Here is a 24,011-nt window from a genome sequence, read left to right on the forward strand (position 1 = left end):
GCTGTGGGTAAAACCTCAGCGCCTAGGACTTGCCAATCGTCAGGTTGGCGGTTTGAATCCCCGCGGCAGGGTGCGCTCCCGTTGCTCAGTCCCAGGGCCTGCCAACCTAGCAGTTCAAAAGCACTCCTGGGTGCAAGTAGATAAATAGGGACCGCTTTATAGCGGGAAGGTAAACGGCATTCTGTGTGCTGCGCTGGCTCGCCAGATGCAGCTTGTCACGCTGGCCACGTGACCCGGAAGTGTCTGCGGACAGCGCTGGCTCCCGGCCTATAGAGTGAGATGAGCGCACAACCCTAGAGTCTGTCAAGACTGGCCCGTACGGGCAGGGGTACGTTTACCTTTACCTTTTTACCCTTCCCATGTTGATGCTGATCTGTCGCTTCCTGAAAGCATGGACATGGTCATGAATGGAAAGCATGAAACAACTCTGCCACATGGCTGTCCCTATGCACTTTCTTCCCACTTCCTGAGTTAACCTAGTAAAGTCAAAAAGGCAGCATGCTTTGGCATGCCTGAGAGGGTCTGATGAAGAGTCTGGGACACAAGGATCGCTTCTCTACTGCCCTTAAATAAGTTATAAAAATAAGGTTTATTGATCCTTCTCTATAACACAGGATATCCCACCCACCACATGAAAGTGTGTAGACAACTGAGGCACTACAACTTCCATATAGACTTTAATGCATATATTGATGGTATTATAAAAGTAATGTATTATAAAAGTAATGCCGGCAATAATCCAGAGGCCAGTTAGGGTTGGGTTAATAAGAAGTGAGGGAGAGGTTTTTTATGAAAGTATGCATTAAATCGCACCCAAGTGTTTCAAGTCCTGCACAGAAGGCTAAAGGTGGAGATAACTGTCATGTAGACACTACCATTCAATGAATACATGAACGAAGTTGCATGTGGCTGGATTTGGGGGGTTGGGGGTTGGTGTAGAGACAGGGATCAGAATGGCCATTACCATCTTGCACTGATTGGATCTCTGAACATAAATTGTGTGCATGTAGGTTTCCTGTACATGATCCGTCCCCTGCAGAATGCACCAGCGCTTGACTTTGTGAGGTTTATGCTTTACAGTGGTACCTCGGGTTACAGACGCTTCAGGTTACAGACTCCGCTAACCCAGAAAAAGTACCTCGGGTTCAGGATGAGAACAGAAATCAGGCTCCGGCGGTGTGGCGGCAGCAGGAGGCCCCATTAGCTAAAGTGGTACCTCAGGTTAAGAACAGTTTCAGGTTAAGAATGGACCTCCAGAACAAATTAAATTCTTAACCTGAGGTACCACTGTATTTTTAAAAAAATGGGAAGAGAAACTGCAAATTAGCACTTTCGCGACATAGCAGGCAGTAGTATGTCAAAGTAGTGATTTTCTGTAAGTTAGGAAGCAGTTAGGCTCTGTAAGTTAAGCAATCCCTAGGCCGATTCAGAACTTCCTCATTACCAACTGAGAAACGACAGAGAATTCCTATTTGTGGTCATAAGACATAAGACGTGTTTCAAATGCAGGCGTTGGGACCTTGAATGTCTCTCTTCTTGGAACGGTTTCTACCAATGTTGCTGGTGACCAATGTTTTAGTTGGTTAGTTTTAGTCGTGGCTAGTAGCGTTTGATAGCCTCATCCTCCTATGAATTTGTCCCATCTTTAATTAAAACCATCCAAATTGGTGGCTGTCGCTACATTTAGTGAGGGCAAAATCCATGCTTTGTTGTGTGAAGAAGCCTCTTGTCTATCCTGAATCTTCCAGCTTCCCCTCACACATTTCTCCCTGCTGACATGCCTCTTCAGTTACTCCTTGAGGCAAGGTGTGTGCTGAACAAGTTGGATTGAGGGCAAAGGCTTTGTGGGAAAGGTGTGGGGATTTGTTTGTTTGTTTGTTTTTAAAGAGAGAACTATATTTAAAACATTTATGTGCTGCATTTTGCTAATGATTTCCAAGGAGGGTTATAAAAATAAAAAATAAACAGTACATGCAGGAAATACAAAGCACAATAGACAGTAGGAGAGTTTGAAATATTTAATATAGTAAACATGTTTTGAAATGTCTGAGTGACTTGAGTGAAATGACTGTGTGAAAAATGAGTGAAGATGCATAGATAGATAGATGGTGTTATGTACTGAAGTTCTCACCCTGGGCCAGCAGGGGGATACTGTAGATAGTTTTCACTCAGGTCCACATATGCAAATAAGGGATTGAAAGTGACGTTCAGTGATTGGATAGTTTTAGAAAGTTGTTACAGTTGCGTGGTACTGGAGCTCTATATAAGCAGGCTGGTTGAACCCTTCAGTTCTGTTCTGTTCTGGCCTGTGAATAAACAAGAGCTGTTTGAAGAATTGCTGTGTTGTCTGATATGTTCACCCACAACTTAACAGAGAAAGAGAGAGAGAGAGTGTGTGTTATGGCCCAGTGACTAAAAGACAATGAAGTTTGTGCCAGGCGCATTTTCTTTGGAGAGGATATTCCATAGTTGGGGCAGCCCCTCCCTTGTAGATGTTTCACTTCCCCCTCACTAGGAGATGACATTAAAAGCAAGAATACAGGATTATGTTTGCATGCGAGTCAGAGATGCACACCCCGCCCCACCATAGCCAGGGGGACAGTTGCCCCCATCCAAAAAAAATCAAGTAAATAAATAAAAATACTTTTTTTTAAAAAAAGGAGAAAGATTCGGACAGATTTTTCTCAGCACTTCAGGTCAAAAGAAATTCCTAATGTGCTAGACGGAGCCAGACAGAGGATGATGACAGGTGGGTGTCCTGCACCCCACCCCACCCCAATATAGCATAAATCCTGCTGCGACCATGCGCCCCACATAAGGATTGATACCCCCCCAAAATCTCTTGCCGGGAGGGAGAGAAGGAAGACGGAGTGCTGCTGGGAACTTCTTTGCAAGCATCGCCCCCGCCAGTCGGGCGGATCCCGCAGGGGGCGTCCGCTCCCTCCCAGAATGGCCCGGCTTGCGCCCCCCGCCCCGTCCCCGCCCTGCCCCGCCTCCCCATCGCGGAGAATAGAAGGGGCGGCGCTTGGCGAGCGCGCTCCGCGACGGCGAAGGAGGCCGGGCCGCGATCGGCGTGCGGAGAGCGGACGCGGCACGAGAAGCGGCAGCGGCAGGAGGAGCGGGCGCCTGTCCGGGGAGGCGGCGAGCAGCTGCAGCATCTGCAGCCGGCAGGCCCGGGGTCGTGATGTTGCCTGCGGCGCGGGCCGACTACCTGGCGCCCTGGTGGGCGTCGTGGCTGCACGGGCTGCCCCACTTGAGCCTCCGCCTGCAACCGGTCTCCAGCGCCTTCCGCCCGAGGGACGCCGACTACCAGCAGGTGCGTTGCCCGCCCGCCCGATGCATGCTCCTCTTCCCCGGTAGGGTAGAATGAATGGGGCGCTCTCCATGCAAACCCCCACTGCCCACTGCGGCTCTTGGCTGGGCCTCCCGCGCTTCGCAGCGCGACCTTCAGCTCTGGGGCGGTTGCTAGGTCCTGCGGTGGGAGCCCCCCCCCCCGGACTGGATCCCTCGGCCTATCGAAGAGGGAGGGAGAGAGATCCGGAGTGGCTCCCCCCCCCCGTCGGTTTCCCACAAAATGCCTGCCCTCGACAAAACGCCTCCTCTAATGGAAGGGGCTTGCAACTCCGTCAAGTGCCGTCCTCGCTGCCCCGCTTTGTTTCTACCCCAACTCCTAGGGGCCGAGGTTCGTTCGCTCCCGCTCCCCCCCAAGTTGATGGGCATTGTTCAAATAGTGTGGGTGCCCCACGTCTTGTGATGGATGGATTATGCGGGGCGGGGCTTGCCTCCCCCCCCCTATTTTATTCAAGTTATCACCCCTGCGCTCATCCATCCGCACCCCCGATGGCTATTCTGAGCGTGGTGGTCTCGTGAAATCCTCGTGGGCAGTTGTTGCCTTGCGCACCTTCATATATGCTCCTGTGCGTATCCGATCAGGACACAAATGACTCGTGGCCGCCGGTCCTGTACTCTTTTGAAGTAAAGCAGACCAGCATCCAGTCTCCCGCAGTGCCTCTTTTGACCCCTTTTTGCGGTATCCCAGCCGATCGCCTGGTAATTAAGATTCTATGTGGGGGGCAGCCCGGAAAAAAAAACCCCAAACACGCCAGGTCCTGTGTCCTCTGCTGTGGGCAAGATCCAGTGGCTCTGATTTTAAATATTAAGCTGTGTAGCATTTTATCCCTTCCATCCGTCACCCACCCCACCCTTTTGGGGGGAATTGACCTGAATTGCAAATTAAAATAGACGCGCGCATTCGATGATGAGAGTTGTCATTTGAATTTTGCAAATCTTTTTAAAGAAGCAGGCGTCTCTGTGTTAATAAGGCATCTTTCTGAGTCCTGCCTGAAGGTTATGTTTCGCTCTGCTCTTGCACATGCAAAGGCAGTAACATTTTCCATTGGCTTCCCCAAAACTTGACTCCACCCTCCTCTCCCCATCTCCCTCAGGCCCACAAAATATAACATTCTTACCCCCCCCCCTAAAAAAAAAAACCCTTGCAAAACTAACCCTCTCTCTTATTTGCATGTGTGATATGCTAGAAACCCTCCTTGTCTGCTCTTCAGATAGCTGGATCCTTTATCTTCCCCCTCAGTTCCCTGTGCATCCTTGTTTGGGTGGAAAATCTATTTGTAAGTAGCGATCCCATTAACTTCACTTGATTAGCTGAATGCTTCAGATACGCTGCTATCTATTCTGGATGCACAGTGTTTGTTGTATTTTGTCATCTGTGTATTTGGAGCCAGTGCTGTTGTGTTTCCTTTGCTGTCCATATACTGGTTTGCCTTGGTAATGATGTGGCAGAGTTCTTCAGCGCTCTGGGTCTTTATTGATTGCATTTCTGTTTTTTTCTCCCACCCCCTTCCACTGCCAATTTCAAGATGGCATACATTTTATCCTCACACCAAGCCTGTTAGGTTAGACTGAGAGATGGTGACTTGATCATCTGAGGGTCACTCAGTGAGAACTTCATGGCTAAGTGGGTCTTCTTAGGCTGATAGTCTAGAACAGTGTTTCCTAACCTGTGGGTTTTGACCCAGAAGTGCAGATGGGTTGCGGGCTTTATAAGTAAATCCCAAATATCACTTGCAGCCTTTAACTGGCATGAAGGAGTACCTCTTACAGCTGTTTTATTGGCTTATTATAATGCTGTGTTGATGCTTGTAACCGCATGTCTGAAAGACTCTTGTAGAGCATGGCACTGCTTTATCCCCGGGTCGTGAGTCCCATGTTGGGCAAAAGATTCCTGCCTTGCAGGGGGTTGGACTAGATGACCCTTGTGGTCCCTTCCAGCTCTTCAATTTTATGATTCTGTGATTCTCATTGGCCAGTTCTCTGCTGGCTGGTGATGCTTCTGGGGACGGTTTCCCACAAAGTGCTAATAGAGGCAAGCTGTAATACTCAAAAAACTCCCTGTATGAGCACTTTCTGGTGAACCATCTCAGAACCCGTTAATAGTCAAGGGTAATTTGTAGTTTGCTTAGAAACAAAGAAGTTTGAGTGTATGTGAAGCCCATTTGCAACCAGATCTCACCACTTGTGCAGAAAGAACAATGGCTCATTGAACTATCATGTGACAGGACCCTCAAAGACAACAGCATTTCAAAAAATTGTCAGAATGTTGGTTTCATGTTGCCGTTGAGTAGCCTGAACTTGTTGATGAAGAAGTAGTATCTGCGCTGCTGCCATTTGGTAGCCCATACCTTTGGGAGGCAGGATTTTCAGCGACGACTGCTATGAAGACTGAAATGCAGAAGCAGGCTATGTTTCGGGAAGGATCTGAGACTGTGTCTGACAGCCAATAAACCCTGCACTCACCTGCTCTTTGGCAAAATGCAAGCTCTGTCATCCCATTGATACCTGCCAAAGTGGACTTCATCATGAAAAAATCATAAGATATAATGAAGTACAAGTATTTTTAACAGGCCTTGTGTAACTGCGTTTGTGGAATGAATTTATAAAGTTGTTGTTGCAATCTGTCTGTCTCGAGACAATGGAGTGCGCCTCCAGAGGTCAAGCACCAAATTTATATTACTTACCAATCAGGTGTTGGTTGTTTTTACATTCCCATGAGCACAACAATGATTATCTTTGTAAGCCCTATAAATATTTCATCAAATTATGTATGTTGCGTATATGTCTCACATAATGGTTGTAAAATAGGCAGACTTGCATTTTAAATGCACAAAACCAATGGCCACCGAAGACCTGTGGTCCAAAATTCATGTGAGAATACAGCGATGAGTTACTGCACAAAGTAAATTTGGGCTTACGGGTTGCCGTACAAAAAAAAGGCTTGAAACCACTGCTCTAGGAAACGAACATTTCTTTTGGGTGGCTGTGTGCTTGTTCCAAAGATGGAAAAGTGGGAAGGTAGTGTCCGTAGAAACTATCTGCAGAAAGAGGCTTTGTCCAATATAAAAATAAATTGAGTAGCTTTGCATCCTTAACCATCCCTTAGGCCTGCTTAGGTCACTTCTATACTCTCTTGGAAATTATGGAGTGTGATACAGTGGTACCTCGGGTTACAGACGCTTCAGGTTACAGATGCTTCAGGTTACAGACTCCACTAACCCAGAAATAGTACCTTGGGTTAAGAACTTTGCTTCAGGATGAGAACAGAAATCGTGCATCGGCAGCGCAGCAGCAGCAGGAGGCCCCATTAACTAAAGTGGTGCTTCAGGTTAAGAACAGACCTCCAGAACGAATTAAGTTCTTAACCCGAGGTACCACTGTATGTGTTTAGCTGGTATTGCTTTGTCGGCAGGAAGATGTGTACATGTGTGCTGCTCCAAGTTCCAACTGGGACTCGACCCTCACTGTGGGACTTGTCTCAAAGTTTCCCTGTGTGATTACTTAACCTGTGATAACAATGTTTAGTGCTCACTTTGCCTTTTGATGTATTTGGGAGTCTCTTTCCCTGCTGGCAGTTCCTCAAAATTACTATTAATAACCAAGGGTCCTGCAGTTATTTAAATGTGCCCTTAATTAGTTCAGAAAGCCACAAAGGTGAGAACCATTCCCTTTCCCTCTCTAATAGAGGCTGTCTGATTCTCATTATTCTTGCAGAGCCTGGTAGGCCAGCTCATTGCAATTGCTATGAAGATGGTCAGTGACTTTTTTTACAACTACCTTATTGCTGTCAATTTGTTAGAATATGGGCCAGGAAAAGCAGAGTACTTAGGCTTTGTATGGAAGATGCTCCATTCATGAGTACTAGAGGAAAGGTCACTCAAGTTCATTCCCTGGAAGCTTGAAGTTCGCCTCTGGCTGAGATGCTTTTCTGCCTGAAGGCGCCTTCTGTGCAATTTAAAGCCTGCTAAACCTTCTCTAACATAGTTGGCTCAATAAAAGTTATTTTCTTAAAGATTCAAGTCAGGTTCGGCATAGTATTTACCTAGGTGTTTTTTTTTACCGCTCTGGTAAAAAAATAGTTGGAAAGAATCTTAATTCACGAGTCTGTGTAGGTCAGGCAATAACACTTCCTTTTTTATAGTCCTTTATGAATACATATATTCAGTTCATATTACATAAAGCAATAGATTTATCTATGGATTGTACATAGCTGGCAGGAGTTTGAATACCGAGCACTTAACACCTGCTGGGCTAGATATACTTTCGTTTTCCTTTTGAAGGAAGCATACACTACTGCAAAGCCTTGTGAAAGATCTAAGGATTCATGCTGCTAGGCAACGCAGTATTGCCTCTGCTGTCACTTTAAGAATTGTATTGGCAAACCCTTTAGTAGAGATCATCAGAAATTCTGTTTTCTATTCCTTCTGCTGCGTTTTGCACACGCACCCACACACATATGGCTTGCCTTATTCACTTTTTACTTCACAATTTCTGCATCTAATAATAGCAGCCTACATGCTGGTTAATAGCTAGAAATCTGATTGTGTGTGTGTGTGTGTAAAGGGTGAGCACATTTTCCCATTAAAAAAACCCAAATCTTGCAGGCTGGGTCTCAGCACCCAGTCCATTTCCACTCAGTGCACACATGTATTTTAATTGGAAACTAGACTTTTCTTATGTCCAATACATGTATTTTGTACTGCAGTGGTACCTCAGGTTACAAACGCTTCAAATTACAGATGCTTCAGGTTACAGACTCCGCTAACCCAGAAAAAGTACCTCAGGTTAAGAACTTTGCTTCAGGATGAGAACAGAAATTGTGTGGTGGCGGCGCGGTGGCAGCAGGAGGCCCCATTAGCTAAAGTGATGTCTCAGGTTAAGAACAGTTTCAGGTTAAGAACGGACCTCCGGAACGAATTAAGTACGTAACCAGAGGTACCACTGTATAGGACTGGCACCTTCAGTACAAAGAGTAGTTTAAGCAGTAGCTCTTTTCTTGTTTCCTAATTAATTACCTCAGCGTGGTGATTCTAATGTAGAGGAACTACTGTTTGTTCCTTTGGAAGTTGCTAACCCAAATTTAGAATGCCTACCTAGTTAGATGCCCACCTGAGTTCTTCTTGTATGCTGCATTGGTCAGATGTTACCTTCCACTTTGGCAGGTGGTTGTGTTTCATTGCGGCACTGCCGTAATTAATTTTTTATTCACGGTGTAGTGCAAGTCGTACTACCTCTGGTTGCACGTCTCAAAATATTCTGTCCGCGGAAGGTTTGGCAGCTTGCGGGTGAAAGCTTTCCAATTCCGTTGGCAGAAATGCTGAATCCAAACTGGGCTAATTGAATCCAGGACTTCAAGTCATTCCCCGTGTGGCTGAGGCATGTGATTGGCTGCGATTCTAGCTTGAGGCATAAGTGGGTAATGGCATTGGCAGATCCGTAGCAGGAAAAGGCGGAGAATAGCATTGAACTGGACATGATGGCAGCCAGTCTTTAGGTGTTTACCTGGAAAAGAAATGAATGAGGCTTGGGTTCAGGAAGCAAAGCCCCAACATTGTTTACATAAATTAGACCGTGGGTATTCCATAGGAACAAGTACAGTGGTACCTTGGTTCCCGAACAGCTTGGCTCCCAAACGCCACAAAGTGAGTGTTTCGGTTTTTGAACGTTTTTTTGGAAGCTGAATGTCTGCGGCTTCCGATTGAGTGCAGGAAGCTCCTGCAGCCAATCGGAAGCCACACCTTGGTTTTCGAACCGTTTCAGGAGTCGAACGGACTCCCGGGATGGGTTAAGTTCAAGAACCAAGGTACCACTGTATTCTTCGCTATATTTTATTCCACAGAGAAGAGTCAGTCTAAAGGGCAGTTGCAGGCTACAGTGGTATCTCGGGTTACAGACGCTTCTGGTTACAGACGCTTCAGGTTACAGACGCTTCAGGTTACAGACTCCGCTAACCCAGAAATAGAACCTCAGGTTAAGAACTTTGCTTCAGGATAAGAACAGAAATCGTGCTCCGGCGGTGCGGCAGCAGCGGCAGGCCCCATTAGCTAAAGTGGTGCTTCAGGTTAAGAACAGTTTCAGGTTAAGAACGGACCTCTGGAACGAATTAAGTTCTTAACCCGAGGTACCACTGTAGTCCCTTCAAGGCAGGAATATGCAGCTGTCCCATGCGGCAGCTAGACTGGCGACTGGGAGTGGCTGCTGAGACCATATAACACAGGTCCTGAAAGACCTACATTGGCTCCCAGTACTGAGGGTTTTCAGCCTCACTGCTTTCTCACTGCAGTCCCTCACATCCCCCGCCAAAAAAAGCTCCATGTGCTCCTGAAGGTTGGAAGGCCCTTGTGGAGTAGTATCGGAGGTGAAAGAGAGGGTCTGCAACTCGATTGGAGAACAGCTTGCAATGCATGATTCCAGCCCTAATATCTTGAACTGTGGGTTGGCACTCACAACAATGACAAGATACAGTTCAGTTGGTTGGAGCGTGGTACTGATGGTGCCACAGTTGCAGCTTCATCAATCCCCATATGGGACAGCTGCATATTCCTGCACTGCAAGGAGTTGGACTCTAGATGATCCTCAGAGTCCCTTACAAGTCTATGATTCTATGATTTGGCTTTTATCTCTCCACATTAAGGACTGATGTAGATAAGCAATTGCCAGCTAAACATTACGGATGTGGTATGTTTTGTGGTGGTTTCTGCTGCCCTAAGATAGGGCGTGCTCAGCCTAAAAGAGAATGCAGCCTCCTAATGTGTTCCCTAGTTGTTAACAGATTCGCTGCAAGCTTGTTGTCACAAGACGGATAGCTGGTAAACATCTTTGGTGCAACCTGAAACAGGGTTTCAAGATACAGCTACAAGGCATTGCTGGTAATAGAGAATTCAGATCACAACGTGTGTGGGTCAGGAATGGCACAATTAAACTAACACATTCTTTCAATTTTAACTAGAGTTAATCGACCCTTGGGTATTATATTTGACCTCTCCGAATCCCAATCTGTTTGAATTTGCAGAAAACCCCAATTAAGAATAAGCATAATTGCCTGTAGAAAATGAATGTACTTGGTCTAGAGGCTCCAGCATTGGTCAAATATTAGGAACTGAAAAAAGAATCTGCTCTCTCATAAGTTAGTATTCAAGGAGGGTTGGATCTATCTAAAAATAAGGCTTCCCTGAATTCACTACAAAATTGTTTGAAACGGCAATGCGGTTGAGATCTGAGTTGGCCTTGGAGATGAAGATAGTCCTATGGCATCTGAAAAATTACAAATTTATTGCGGTGTAAGGTTTTTTCTCTTTCATCCGGTGCATGAAGTGTTCTGCTTGAGTGACAGATCACAGGAACAGAGAAGCCCCGTACAGTGGTACCTCGGGTTAAGTACTTAATTTGTTCTGGAGGTCTGTTCTTAACCTGAAACTGTTCTTAACCTGAAGCACCACTTTAGCTAGTGGGGCCTCCTGCTGCCGCCGGGCCGCCGGAGCACGATTTCTGTTCTCATCCTGAAGCAAAGTTCTTAACCGGAGGTACTATTTCTGGGTTAGCGGAGTCTGTAACCTGAAGCGTCTGTAACCTGAAGCGTCTGTAACCCGAGGTACCACTGTACAGGCATTCAGAAGCTGGAGAAAGCAACATGGGATGGGGATGAGGTCTCTACCTCTGCCACCATCATCCCTGTCCCATGAGTTTGACTGTCTGAAGCAGTGAGCCTGCTTCTCCCAGTATGGGCTCCCCATGCAATAGAGAACCCTGATTTCCCAGGGTTCCTCTTCTTGCAGACACCTTCACATGTACTGGAGGCTTTCTTGCTTCAGATAATCATCCTGCAATTTATGAAGGGGGACAGGGGTTGAGCTAGTGTGTTTTCTCCAGCTGCTAAACACATGACGACCACTGGAAGGATGCTGCTACAGTAAAGCCAGCAAATGCAGTGCGAGGAAGATGTTGTATTAAAATGCTATGCAGAGAATGTGCAAAAGAGATCCAGTTGAGAGCAGAAGTGCCAAACAAGGTGGGAATAGCCTGCGCCTGGCTGCTAATGAATTTGCAAAGTGAGATGAATAGCGTCTTCCCTGTATGCCTAAAGAGGGGCAGTTGCGTTCAGTAGTGAACCTGTCACTCCCAGTCCCTCTTGAGCCCAAGTGTGATAGGCTAGAATGAGCACATGAATTCCAGCTTGGCAGCTGAAGTCTCCCTTTGAAACCTTTTTGCTGAAGTCTGGCAGGTGTCTTTCTGAATGCCCAGGTAAACCTGAGTTGCTTCTGTGCTGATTTCTGAGTCTTCGCTGTTTTTAATGTCTGATTTGGGTACATCCATTCTCTTGTACAGGTAGCCCGGCAACCTACATGGCAGAAGGGCCTTGCTGGCACAACATCGTCTTAGGAACGTAGTGGTGGCATATATCATGTTCATACATGTAAAGGTGAATGGGCCTTTGATGGGAAGGTTGAGGCCACATGATAAGTGGATCTTGAGTAGATATGAGGGCTAAACTTGGCATTGGGGTTGTTTTAGGGTGGGGGATGCTAGTTCCTGGGTTGTATTCCTGATGAATGATGTAGTTCTACTAGTGAGCCATTGCATGTGGAGCATGTGTGTGTGTGTGTGTGTGTGTGTGTTTGGGGGGTGGGGTGGGGAGTCTGTAAACCAGGCATAGCAAACTCGACCTGCCAGATGTTTTGGGACTACAACTCCCATCATCCCTAGCTAACAGGACCAGTAGTCAGGGATGATGGGAATTGTAGTCTCAAAACATCTGGAGGGCCAAGTTTGCCTATGCCTGTTGTAAACAGTCCCAGGCCCTTTCAGCCCTTTCATCTGTGTAGTGGAAGACTCCTCCCTCAGAGTTGGCTTATAGATACTTGATGATGCATTTGACAAAGTCTTATTTGGGAGCAGTAGCTGGTGATTTGTGATGGGACTGTGGGTTTTTTTGTTTTTTACTATTATTTATTAAATTTCTACATAACACAGACTTTTAGATTTACTGCATAATAACCTCTCTACCCCTCCCCCCCCTCACCCATTCCGTCTCTGCATACGAGGGCTGGGCAATATCTGGTTTTCAACATTTATCACCAGCTAAAAACATCACAATATACCGAGCTATCATGATGTCCGAAATGAAGATGGAGCTATGTAGAGGCATTGGCTGGCTTCACGTTTTTCCCCGCATCATGGTTTTTGCATAGCACGCACACACAGCATGATATGTGATATATTGCCAGGTCAAAAATTATGAAACGGGTATCACAATGTGGACTTGAAACCGGTTTTGGACAATATATCACCCAGCTCTACTATACACTCAGATATACACAGACAGCAGACAGCAACATGGTATGTATCTGAAGTGGCTCCTGGCCCTGTAAAACTTCTGCTAAGATCCATTTGTTTAGTCTTTTAAGTTGCCACCAGACAGTTCAGCTTCTAGCTGCCCCAGATAAATACAAAGTTGTCTGTTGTTTAGAGGGGACGTTCCTGTTCTGATTCATTTCGCCACTCTGAAATGCTCTTCTTTGGGGCCATGCTGTCATTTCCAGGGAGTGAAAGCCAGGCTGGTAGGATGTAGTTTGGGATTTCTCACAGTTTCAGGGTCAGTGTGCTCTGCCCAGAAGAAAATAAGTGGGAAGTTTGCTTTTGCTGGCTAAGGGAGAGAGGAGCTGGGTTTTCCCAGACTCAGTGCTGAAGGGGCATTTGGAATCATGACCTCTTGCAGATTGTGGCGTGAAACTTGTTTGTGTGGGACAGAATTACTTACCAGCATCCCAGGAGAGAGATGCTCTGTGCTTCGTCTAATTGCTGCTGAAGGTAATGTTGGTTGTTTATCAGCAGAAAGTGGGAGATACTTATGTCTCCATTAAGCGGCTAATGTGAAACCTCCGTGGGATAAGTACCAATGGCTCCTGCAGTTCTGCTGTCAGATGCACAGGCTGGTTTTATAAAAACAGGCTGTGAAATAATGCAAGGTAGTCAGCATTTAGCAGCCAGCAATGATGCCTTTCAGAGGTTGTTGGACTCCCATTGTCCTAATCCGCATGATCAGGGGCTGATGGGAGTTGGAGTCCAGCAACATCTGCAAGGCACCAGGTCGGATACTTCTGATACTTGTAAGAATTGTTGCCTGCAAAACCACAACAAAACAAATGGAGGACAATGTCGCAAATCTTTCACTGAGCAAACGGGTAGAAGGTGAGAATGCAAACTCCCCGTTTAACTCCACTTTGATGTTTGGCACTTTTTGTGTCTTGATTACAATTCTAGCAATGCCTCCTCTTTGCCTTCACATGTGCATACAGTACATGTGCAGAAGGAGGCAAGTTGTAATTTGGAAACGTCTGCAAGACCAAATCTTTTATGCATCAATTTGCAAGAGCGCTTTCTACGCCACTGTTCACATCATAGATGGAATTCGACATAATGCTAAGTCTCTTGTTCTATCATTGAAAGGATTTCTCTCTGCACAAAAAAATGTTCCCCCTCCCCTAGTGTGCCCTCTAAATTTGTTTTAGGGGTTTTCCCAACCCTCTGGAGCAGATTTTAGGAGGGTGCAGGCCATGCATGGGGGAAGGAGCAGGGAGTCCTGTTATGCGCTGACAGGTTGCAGTTGGTGAATGTCACTCAGTGTCTTTGAGCCTTCTCTTATTATTTTCATTAATTAAACTGTTTGGGGTACTGTGACTGTAGGGGAGACCGTGGGACATTGTGCTCATTAATGACATTAGGCTTAGCAACCAACACCTTTGTTAAAGCTTGTTGTTCCTATAAAGTTCCATGTGCAACCAGGTTTCTGTGCCTGAAGAATGCTTTAAAAAGTCACTGATAGTGTCCTTATGTCCTTCTGATGGCAGATGTCAGAGTGTTCCAGAGTGGGTGTTATATTTTATGAAGTCAACTGCATTGTCATAAATCAAAAGTGTATCACCCAGTATTGGGATTAAATCCTTCACAGTTATTGCTTGAGAGCTGCTCAGTTCTTTCTCACTTTGGAGGGGAGAAGTTATCTGACAGGTGCTGTTAAATAAATGACAGTTTTTTATGCCACATTTTGGACCAGTGTGATGGACAAAAGCCTGCAAAAAACTGCATGCACACTGTGTGTGATGTGTGTTTGTGCATGCAGATAACATCCAGGTTGCTGGTATTGCTGCAAAATATTGTATTGGAAGTTTAGCTGGTGATTGGTGTCCTGTTTTCAGCTGCATGTGTTAGGAGTGGGGTGTGAGTGTGTGTAGTAGTATTGTACCAAAGCATATTGACAGGAAGGAAGCACTTAGACAATGCACAGTTGTATTGGACTTCTTGCTTGGCACTTCTGACCTCTGATTCACAGGCAAAGCTAGGAGAGCTTCTGGTTTTTGTAGATTAGTGCAAGACTTCTTTGCTTTTGCACTGATAAGTCATTGTGCTGCTAGAGGGGTACAGTCTCAAAGTGCACCAAACGTAGGCATAAAACAACAACCAGTGAGGATCTCCTCATTCCTATTGAAAACTATGTCATTTGTAATTATGTCACCCAACTTGTACAGGGATAACTTATTCTGAATCCTCAGAACCCCAATTTTAACTTGTTCCAACTCTGCACACCATTCGCTGTGCAGATGCATTTGAAAGGTTGGTTAAGGACATGGAATCCAAGAGAGTTCGTGCTAGGGCTTCCAGGAGAGAACGGCAAGTGCCAGTCTAAAAGTGGGGAGGCTTGCAAAAGCCTTTGTGAGCCTCTCCCTCCCCCCTGTATAATCGGAGGAAGATTGGGAACTTGGGAGGGGGCTTGCGAAAGCTTTTCTCCTTCCAAGTCCAATCTTAAAGGCTTTTGCGAGTTTCCTTCTCCAGCTTTAAGACCTGAGCGAACAGGATTGTGACTGTCAACCAAAATAATGTCACATGATTTGGCGGGATAGTCAGATCCTGATAAGGATCTGGACCATGGAGCCAAAACTGGTTCCCACCTCCTGGGTTATCTGAACCTGGGTTTGTGGTTTAGCTCTCCCCAAACAAACTGTGAGCTGCAACTATGGTTTGTCCTGTGATTTACTTTGGAGAATGAAACCACTAGCGTAGGTTGGGGCAACAAGGTAAGCCAAACGGTGACTTAGCACAGCAGCAGAATGACCAGGCAAGATCAAAGCAGCTTCAGTCTCTCTTCCAGAATCCCATACAGTAGAATCATAGAATTGTAGAGTTGGAAGGGACCAATACAGGAATCTTAGCTAAAGTATCCACGCATGACTTAGCATTATATACGAATGACAACTGTATGTTCATGAAGGAACTTGAGTGAGTATCATTGTGAAATTAGCCCCCCTTTCAGTTTTCCCGGTGACATTGTGGTTGACTTTTCGGGATAACTTTAGAGCTGTTCTGATTCTGCTCTCCTTCCCCTCCTTCTGCCATTCCTGCAGCAGACATAAGCTGCAGAAAAGCTAAAGGCAAGAGTTTGGCGGCGTTTGAAGAATAAGGTGACCATTGAGATTGGGAGTAGTAAGTAAGGAGGCAAAGAGAGCGAAAGGTGATGGTTCACGATGTCTGAGGATATCAAGTGAGCTCACCTCAGGGGTCAGCAAACTTTTTCAGCAGGGGGCCGGTCCACTGTCCCTCAGACCGTGTGGGGGACCGGACTATATTTTTTTGGGGGGGGAGGGGGGAATGAACGAATTCCTATGCCCCACAAATAACCCAGAGATGCATTTTAAATAAAAGAACACATTCTACTCGTGTAAAAGCACACTGATTCCCGGACCGTGTATGGGCCAGATTGAGAAGGCGACTGGGCCGCATCCAGCCCCCGGGCCTTAGGTAGCCTATCCATGGCTCAGCTCATCCCTGCCTTGCTACGATGGGGAGGTAACAAACTGGGGAAGGGCTGTGATAGAATATCTGCTTCGCATGCAGAAGCTCCCAGGTTCAATCCCCAGCTTCTTTAGATAGGGCTGAGAGCAGCATTTGAAATTCGCATTTTGCACATGGCTATTGCCCACTTGGGACCAAGTGAAGATGCCTGGGTGCCAGGATAACGCCTGACATCTCCACCATGTGGCGCTGCATGCCTGGGGACCCTTGGATCTTGCCTGTTTTCACATACTAATACCACATTTTTTAGAGTTCTATCAGTGATATTTTATCTGCACAATCAGAATGAATTTCAGGAATCAAAAAGTCGTTTTGGGAAAATACGGCTTTCGAGCCGCCTGGCCCCAAAATGGCAAATAGACATCCCGTTTTGGCGGGTGGCGCTGTGGTCTAAAACCACAGAGCCTAGGGCTTGCTGATCAGAAGGTTGGCGGTTCGAATCCCCGCGACGGGGTGAGCTCCCGTTGCTCGGTCCCTGCTCGGGCCTACCTAGCAGTTCAAAAGGACGTCAAAGTGCAAGTAGATAAATAGGTACCACTCCGGCGGAAAGGTAAATGGTGTTTTCGTGCGCTGTTCTGGTTTGCCAGAAGTGGCTTAGTCATGCTGGCCACATGACCTGGAAGCTGTACGCTGGTTCCCTCGGCCAATAAAGCGAGATGAGCGCTGCAACCCCAGAGTCAGCCACGACTGGACCTAATGATCAGGGGTCCCTTTACCTTTACCTTTAACCCTGCTTTAAGGAACCACTGGGCTCCTGGCTTATACATTTGAATTTCTAACACCGGCTGAGAGAGACTCCTGCCTGAAAGCCTGAAGAGCTGCTGCCAGTCAGTGTAAACAATACTGAACAAGAACCAGCATGCGAAGGTTACTGTGATTTGGGATGTTTTAACAAAATCTGCCCTTCTTCCCTTATGCGGTATCCAAGAGCCCATATAGTCCTTACGTGGGTTCCCTATTGGTAGGAGAAAATAATAGAGGCCAACCAGAGAATATTGAGAAGCAAAGCAGCTAGTAAGCCTGATCTTTATTGATCTGTTGCAACTCACATACAGGAAAGGAGGAGGACCCAGAACAAAGGTGTGCCTGCCCTTATATAAAGGTAAATGTACCCCCTGACCATTAGGTCCAGTGACGACTCTGGGGTTGTGCGCTCATCTCACTCTATAGGCCTAGGGAGCCGGCATTTGTCCACAGACACCTTCCAGGTCATGTGGCCAGCATGACTAAGCTGCTTCTGGCAGACATTTTAAATTCCCTGCCCCAAAGGTCAAGACCACCCATCCATACATCATACATACATCGCAGTAGGGGTGTAACCCAAGACCTCCTCCCACAAACACCATACCTACATCATAGAAAAGGTGATCTACAACAGAAATTTGAGTGTTGTTGTTTTTCCTGTCTGGCAGGTTTTCTGATAATGCCTTATCTGATTGCCTTTCCTGGTGGTCTGCCCATTCCTTTGAAATGGTGATTACCCACTTCCTGAGACAATGGGAAAGTTCCCCCACCCCCTCCCTCCTTGCAGAGAAAACATTTGGTCACTTTGGGAGTCAAAATGGTTTCAGTTAGTCAAAATGGTTTCAGGAAAGTCTTCCTGTGCTGCTCCAGACATTGATACATTTATGAGCATTTATTATATTTACATGACCTTATAACAGGGACTATGTGCGATGTCCATTCTAAATACGAAGGTTTCTGCAGGGTCCCACGTGGACAGGGAGGCATGCCTTTTGCAAGACCACAGACCTTTCCCTGCTTGGTGATATTAGGCCACATTAGAGAGGACGTTTGAGGGCTGAGTGCGTGGGGCGCTGTGCCAGGATGAAACTGAGCGGCCATTTATCAGCCCTGTAGCTGGCGGTTGGGGAAAGGAAGTGGGCAGAGTTATTTCTTCCTTCTCTTGTTTCTCCTCCCACACACACCCCTTTGTGAAACGCTGCTCTGAGCTCAGGATTGGAAGGGGCCCAAGTGGGAGCAGATACAGGCCAGGCTGCGGACCGTTGCCTCTTGCGATCTTGGCACAGCTTGGGATTATTGGTGCCAGCAGGGAAGCGGGCTTTGGAGCGTGGCACAGCAGCTGCCCACTCTGGGGGATCCCTGATGGTAATCCTTCCCTTCCCAAGGGCACTTGGTGGTGTGAGTGTTGGCGATGAAACGTGCACTGAATGCTTCTCTTTGCAGGCAGAGAATAAACCGGCGACGGGGGTCTGCTGCCAATCAAAGCTATGTGACTGCAGCATCTTTGGCGTGCTGTTTTGCCTGTGGCAGGTGACTGCATACTGTGTCTTGAGCTTTGTCCCTGAGTGCAGCATAACTCAGTACTTCACCAACTGCTGCGCAGTCAAATACAGTACAGTGGTACCTCGGGTTAAAAACTTAATTTGTTCTTAACCTGAAACTGTTCTTAACCTGAGGTACCACTTTAGGGCCTCCTGCTGCTGCCATGCGATTTCTGTTCTCATCCTGAAGCAAAGTTCTTAACCCGAGGTACTATTTCTGGGTTAGCGGAGTCTGTAACCTGAAGCACCAATAACCTGAGGTACCACTGTATTGGATCCTTCCTAAACACAGGTCTCTGTAATCGTAGAATTCTAGAGTTGGAAAGGGATCCTAAGGGTTCTCTAGTCCAACCCCCTGAAATGGAGGAATCTCCAGGACAGATGGCCATCCAACCTCTGCTTTAAAAATGCAACTGTCTTATCCCATGTGCATTCATCCATCAGGTCCACACACACCTCTGCCAGTGGCTGTTTCTCATTGAACTATACACAGAGGTCAAAACTGCCAATTAAGTTTTACAGGGCAGGAGGTATTTCTGTATCACTCTCTGTATCCAGACCTTCAATGCTGCGCCTTTTATTTCTTTTAGCAGTGCTGCTTCCAGAGGGCTGATGTGGAATGCGGCGCTCGTGGCATGCTTTTAATCCTTTCCTTCCTTGCCACCTCTGTGCTCCAAATTGGCTCCAGTTTTAAACACAGGCTTTCCTTCGTGAGCCTCATTCATTTCCTATTCTGATGTGAGTCTCTCCAATGGCCAGTAGGGAGAGGAGTACGTTATATGTGTTGGTGGTGGACAAAATAAGTTGCCTGTGGTCTGTGGTCTCTGTTTATAGCATGATGGTAGCCATCCTGAGCTTGACAGAATAAGAAGAGGAGTTTGGATTTGATGTCCCGCTTTATCACTACCCGAAGGAGTCTCAAAGCGGCTAACATTCTCCTTTCCCTTCCTCCTCCACAACAAACACTCTGTGAGGTGAGTGGGGCTGAGAGACTTCAAAGAAGTGTGACTAGCCCAAGGTCACCCAGCAGCTGCATTTGGAGGAGCGGGGAAGCGAACCCGGTTCACCAGATTACAAGACTACCGCTCTTAACCACTACACCACATATTGCTATCATATTTTGACCACGGCTTCTGTATAGACTAAGCAACCTCTCCTGCACTGAAAAACGACAACAACCACAGCAACAGAGAGCATGGGTTAAAAGATGGCCCTGGTACATTTTATGTTTGGTTCATTACCAAATTTAAAGTGTGATCAAAGGCTCTGTGTGTTTCTTCTCCCCACCCTTCAAAATACCTTTCATCAAAACTTTTTCACAATGCTGTATTAATTCATTTTTTTTTTTTATTCTAAATTGCATACTCTAGATTGTCAGTTACTAGGCTATGGAATAATCCTTGTCACCTTGAAATGCTTTTTACAGAAGTGACTTGTGTGTTTTAGATCAGAGGAAGCTATGACAAGAGTACAGGTTCTTGGTGTCTGCTGTAGATAGCTTGGAGGGTTGTGTTTTTTTGCTCCCGAAGCATGAAAATATCACACTGAGCAAGGCCTGCCTTTGTTCTTCTGTCATTTCAAGTTAAAGGTCTCCCTTGCCACAGAAGGCTCTCTCTGTTAACAAACACTTGCTGTTTGTTTGCCGCTGGTCTTGGGGCGGGGGAGCCCTTTTATTCCCCTGTGTGACCTTGCAAACCTTACAGCCTCTCATTTGACTTTCCACATAATCAGAGCTAGGCCTTTTTTTGCTGTCAAGTGACATTGTATGGCTGTGTGCTTTGACGGTCTGCGCCTCTCTTTACCCCTGTGTTCCAGCGCTGGTTTGAACCTGCTGATGGGAGCCTCTGATCTTAACCCAGTCTGACAAAGCATCCTTCTATCCCGTGGGTGGAAGAGAGGCCTCTTGACAGCGGCTAGGAATAGGCCTGGAAACACTGCTCTGTGCCTGAAGCACTCCTTGCAACTCTTTAAAAAACAAAAACCCTCTCCCAATTTTTTTTTTTGGGGGGGGGGGCGTGCTTCGTGTTTGGCCCCTCTCCTCCACAAGACCCTTACTGTTTCCAGGGTGGGTTGATGAAAAACAGCCCCACACAACCAGCCTCTGAAGTGAGTGGGCTCAATAATGCTTTATTGAGGGGAAACAGCGTGGGAGACTGCATTGATGTGTCGGTTCATACATTTCCTCTTCTCTGCCATCATAATTCCATACAACTTATATGTGTGTAGCCATTTGTGTATGTATATGTATGTGAAATATTTCTTCCTGGGTTTACTGTTCTCTTACAACTGCCCAGAATTTCAATTAATTCCATACACTGTAGGCAGGGATTGAAATTAGCCAGGCGCATTTTGCGACTGAGTGAATGGAGCCTGACATCTCCGCCACCTGGAGGTGCATGGGGATCATTGGATCTTGCCTGTTTCACCACACCAATACCGCATCCTGTACAATTCTATCAGTTATCTTTTATCTCTGCAAAATCAGAATTAATTCCTGGAACCAAAATGCTTTTTCTGTGCAGCCTGAGCAGGAGCAGTTATAACATCGTTATAATTAATGGTTGTAGCTTGTCTCCACTTACCTCACCCCAGAGCCCTGCTCACGGTTGTGAAGAATATTATTACATTATGAATGATCTGTGTCAACATTAAGAAAAAGAGCTTGGTATATGCCAATATCTGTGTGGACTGTCCCTGGGGATCATGTGACTTTTCTTCTTTTAAGTTCTCAAAGTTCTTAACCTAGCTCAAGGTTGTCATCTGAAGTAGCCAGGTGTTTAACTGATCAGTCACAGTCCATCATTTGAAAAATAAGGCTTGAGAGCCGTCTTGCCCCAAAATGGCAACTTGACATTCCATTTTGGCGACTGTGGCCTTGGTTTAAGGAGCCATTTGGCACCTAGCTTACAGATCTGAGTTTCTAACACTGAATGTAGTTAACCACTTCACTGGCTGTTACACTTATGAGTTGTGAATTGGGAAGTCTCCGTTCAAATCTGAAAATAATAATAATGGTGTACGTTACAAAGTGGTGGTTATAAGAATTGCTGATAGCGAATGCAAGTGAGTTTCAGTGAGAGCATTGGTTATGGGGTAGTCTAGAAGCACTGGGAATAAATATGTGAAGAGCTTTGTACATTTTGTGGAGGGGAGAGACTGCTTTGCAAATCAAATTGTTTTGTTAAAAGTATGTCAGGCAGCCCCTTGGGGGAGCATACTCCAGGAGTTCCCGGCATAAATATTAAACTGATGATGAGATGAGAAATACAAGGATTTCCCGCAAGCACCTGTAGGGAGAAGCACTAGCCTAGAAATGGAAGAGATTAGTACCACCAGGAAGTGGCTAAAAAAGGTAAAGGACCCCTGAAAGTTAAGTCCAGTCACGAACTGCTCTGGGGTTGCAGCGCTCATCTCGCTTTACTGGCCGAGGGAGCCTTCCGAGTCATGTGGCCAGCATGACTGAGCCGCTTCTGGCAAAACCAGAGCAGCGCACGGAAACGCTGTTTACCTTCCTGCCAGAGCAGTACCTATTTATCTACTTGCACTTTTTGGCGTGCTTTTGAACTGCTAAGTTGGCAGGAGCTGGGACCGAGTAACGGGAGCTCACTCCGTCACGGGGATTTGAACCACCAACCTTCTGATCGGCAAGCCCAAGAGGCTCAGTGATTTAGACACCAGCTGCTTTACAAGGTGGCCTGGGAAAAAATGTTAAGCAACGGAAGAATCATATGAGCTATATAAATCTCACAATGATAAAAACCAAGGCTAAAAGGCCTTTTTAAAAAATCAGCATTCATTAATTCATAATTGTATTTGTATACCGCTTTTCCATGCCAAAATAAAAATAAAAATCATGCACAAAGTGGCTTACAACAGAGAACAGGGATGCAACAGCAAAAACAGAACAAAAAAATTATTAACAACATAGTGAAACAACAACACAATAGCAAGTATAACATACAGAAAACAATGTTTCAGTACTATAAATAACAGCAAAGATTACTTTAACAACAAAATAGCAAAAAATAACAAATGGCAAAATAACAAAGGAGTGTGTTGGTTTCACCTTTGTCCTAGAAATGTTACTTACGGTCCCTCTCCTGCAGCAACTTGCAAGCCTTCCAAAGACAGGGGGTGGGAGCTGGAAATCCCCTTCCCATGGTGTTATTATGCCAGCAAATGAAGATAAAAAAATAATAATAATCCAAATCAAAAGCATGTTCAAAGCTTGCTTGAACATGCAGAGAGAAGTATTTGTTGAGTTTCTTCAGGGAGAGAGGTCTGTAGTCCAGGGGCCACTGCAAAGTAGGTCCTGTCTCTGGTGCTCTCCAAATCGGTCTGCTTCAGCAGGAGACGAGAGCCGGGCTTGGGAGGAAGGTCTTTAATACTACAAAGGTTAATATAGGTGTAGGCAGTAGATAATGGGGTCCTAGGTCAAGCAGAGCGGGGTTGGGGGAGCTGTGGCTTATCAGATGTTGTTGGCATACAAATCACTTTGTCTCTGACCACTAGACATGCTGGCTTGGAGCTGGGAGTCCAACAACATCTGGAGAGCCACAGATTCCCCACACCTGGTTTAGGACATCAACAACAGCATCTTAAAATGAGCACAGAAGCAAATCTCTTAACAGTGAGCACATTCAGATGTGGGTGTTATTTGAGTTCATTTTCCGGTGAGAAACTGGGGCAGTTATATATGGCATTATAATGTTCTTTTAAATGGCAAAGTACCTGTTGCATTACGGAACTGCGGCTTTTGGATTGATGCAGCGCCGTGTTACAGTAAATTTCATTTGCACCAGCAGGCGTGGTGTAAGATACAACAGAAGGTATCGTCAGCACGCTTCTTATGCCTGTGCAACTAATTCTGTCCATCCCCCCTCCCCAAAAATACCCAGGGGGAGAAACTTGCATGCCTGGAGTGCTGCCCCAAATTTCGTCCTGTGATTTTCTGGGTTAACAGGGTTGCCACATGGATTTTTTCTTCTTCCTGGAAGCAATTTACATGGAAATGAGTGCTGAACCTCTGCTAGAGTTCCAGAAATGGTTTGTATGTTGTGTGAAAGATAACATGGAAAGTATCATATAGGCAGACACCAGGAAAACGGAAGAAATGTCTGAATCCAGCCATTGTCACTAGTGCAGGGTGAGTGAGTGTTTTATGATCGAAGTCCGCAACCCCAGAGTTGTCCACGACTGGACCTTACGGTCAGGGGTCCCTTTACCTTTACCTTGTTTCTCCTGACATCCTACTTGGTAGCATTTGTCCCTAGGATGGCTGTCTCGCTGTGTCATGTGCTGTGCTCCTGAGGTGTTTGTTGCCAGCTAGAAATAATCACACACGGGTGGCGCTGTGGGTTAAACCACAGAGCCTAGGACTTGCCGATCTGAAGGTCGGCGGTTCGAATCCCCGCGACGGAGTGAGCTCCCGTTGCTCGGTCCCTTCTCCTGCCAACCTAGCAGTTCGAAAGCACTCAGTGCAAATAAATAAATAGGTGGGAAGGTAAACGGCGTTTCCGTGCGCTGCTC

General features: G+C 46.2%; 1 protein-coding gene across 2 annotated transcripts in view; it reads left to right on the plus strand.

The window, feature by feature from the left end:
- The first annotated feature begins 3,042 nt into the window (after positions 1-3,042).
- TTYH2 (tweety family member 2) overlaps positions 3,043-24,011 on the plus strand; it is an 81,188-nt gene continuing 60,219 nt past the window's right edge. For both annotated transcript variants that reach the window (XM_079965506.1, XM_079965505.1), the window contains exon 1: positions 3,043-3,316. In XM_079965506.1, coding sequence (XP_079821632.1) covers positions 3,185-3,316 — 132 coding nt within the window. In that variant the 5' untranslated portion in view covers positions 3,043-3,184. The remainder of the gene's footprint in view (positions 3,317-24,011) is intronic.

The sequence above is a fragment of the Podarcis cretensis genome, assembly GCF_951804945.1.
Source record: "Podarcis cretensis genome assembly, chromosome: 2".
In the NCBI taxonomy this organism is placed as follows: Eukaryota; Metazoa; Chordata; class Lepidosauria; order Squamata; family Lacertidae; genus Podarcis; species Podarcis cretensis.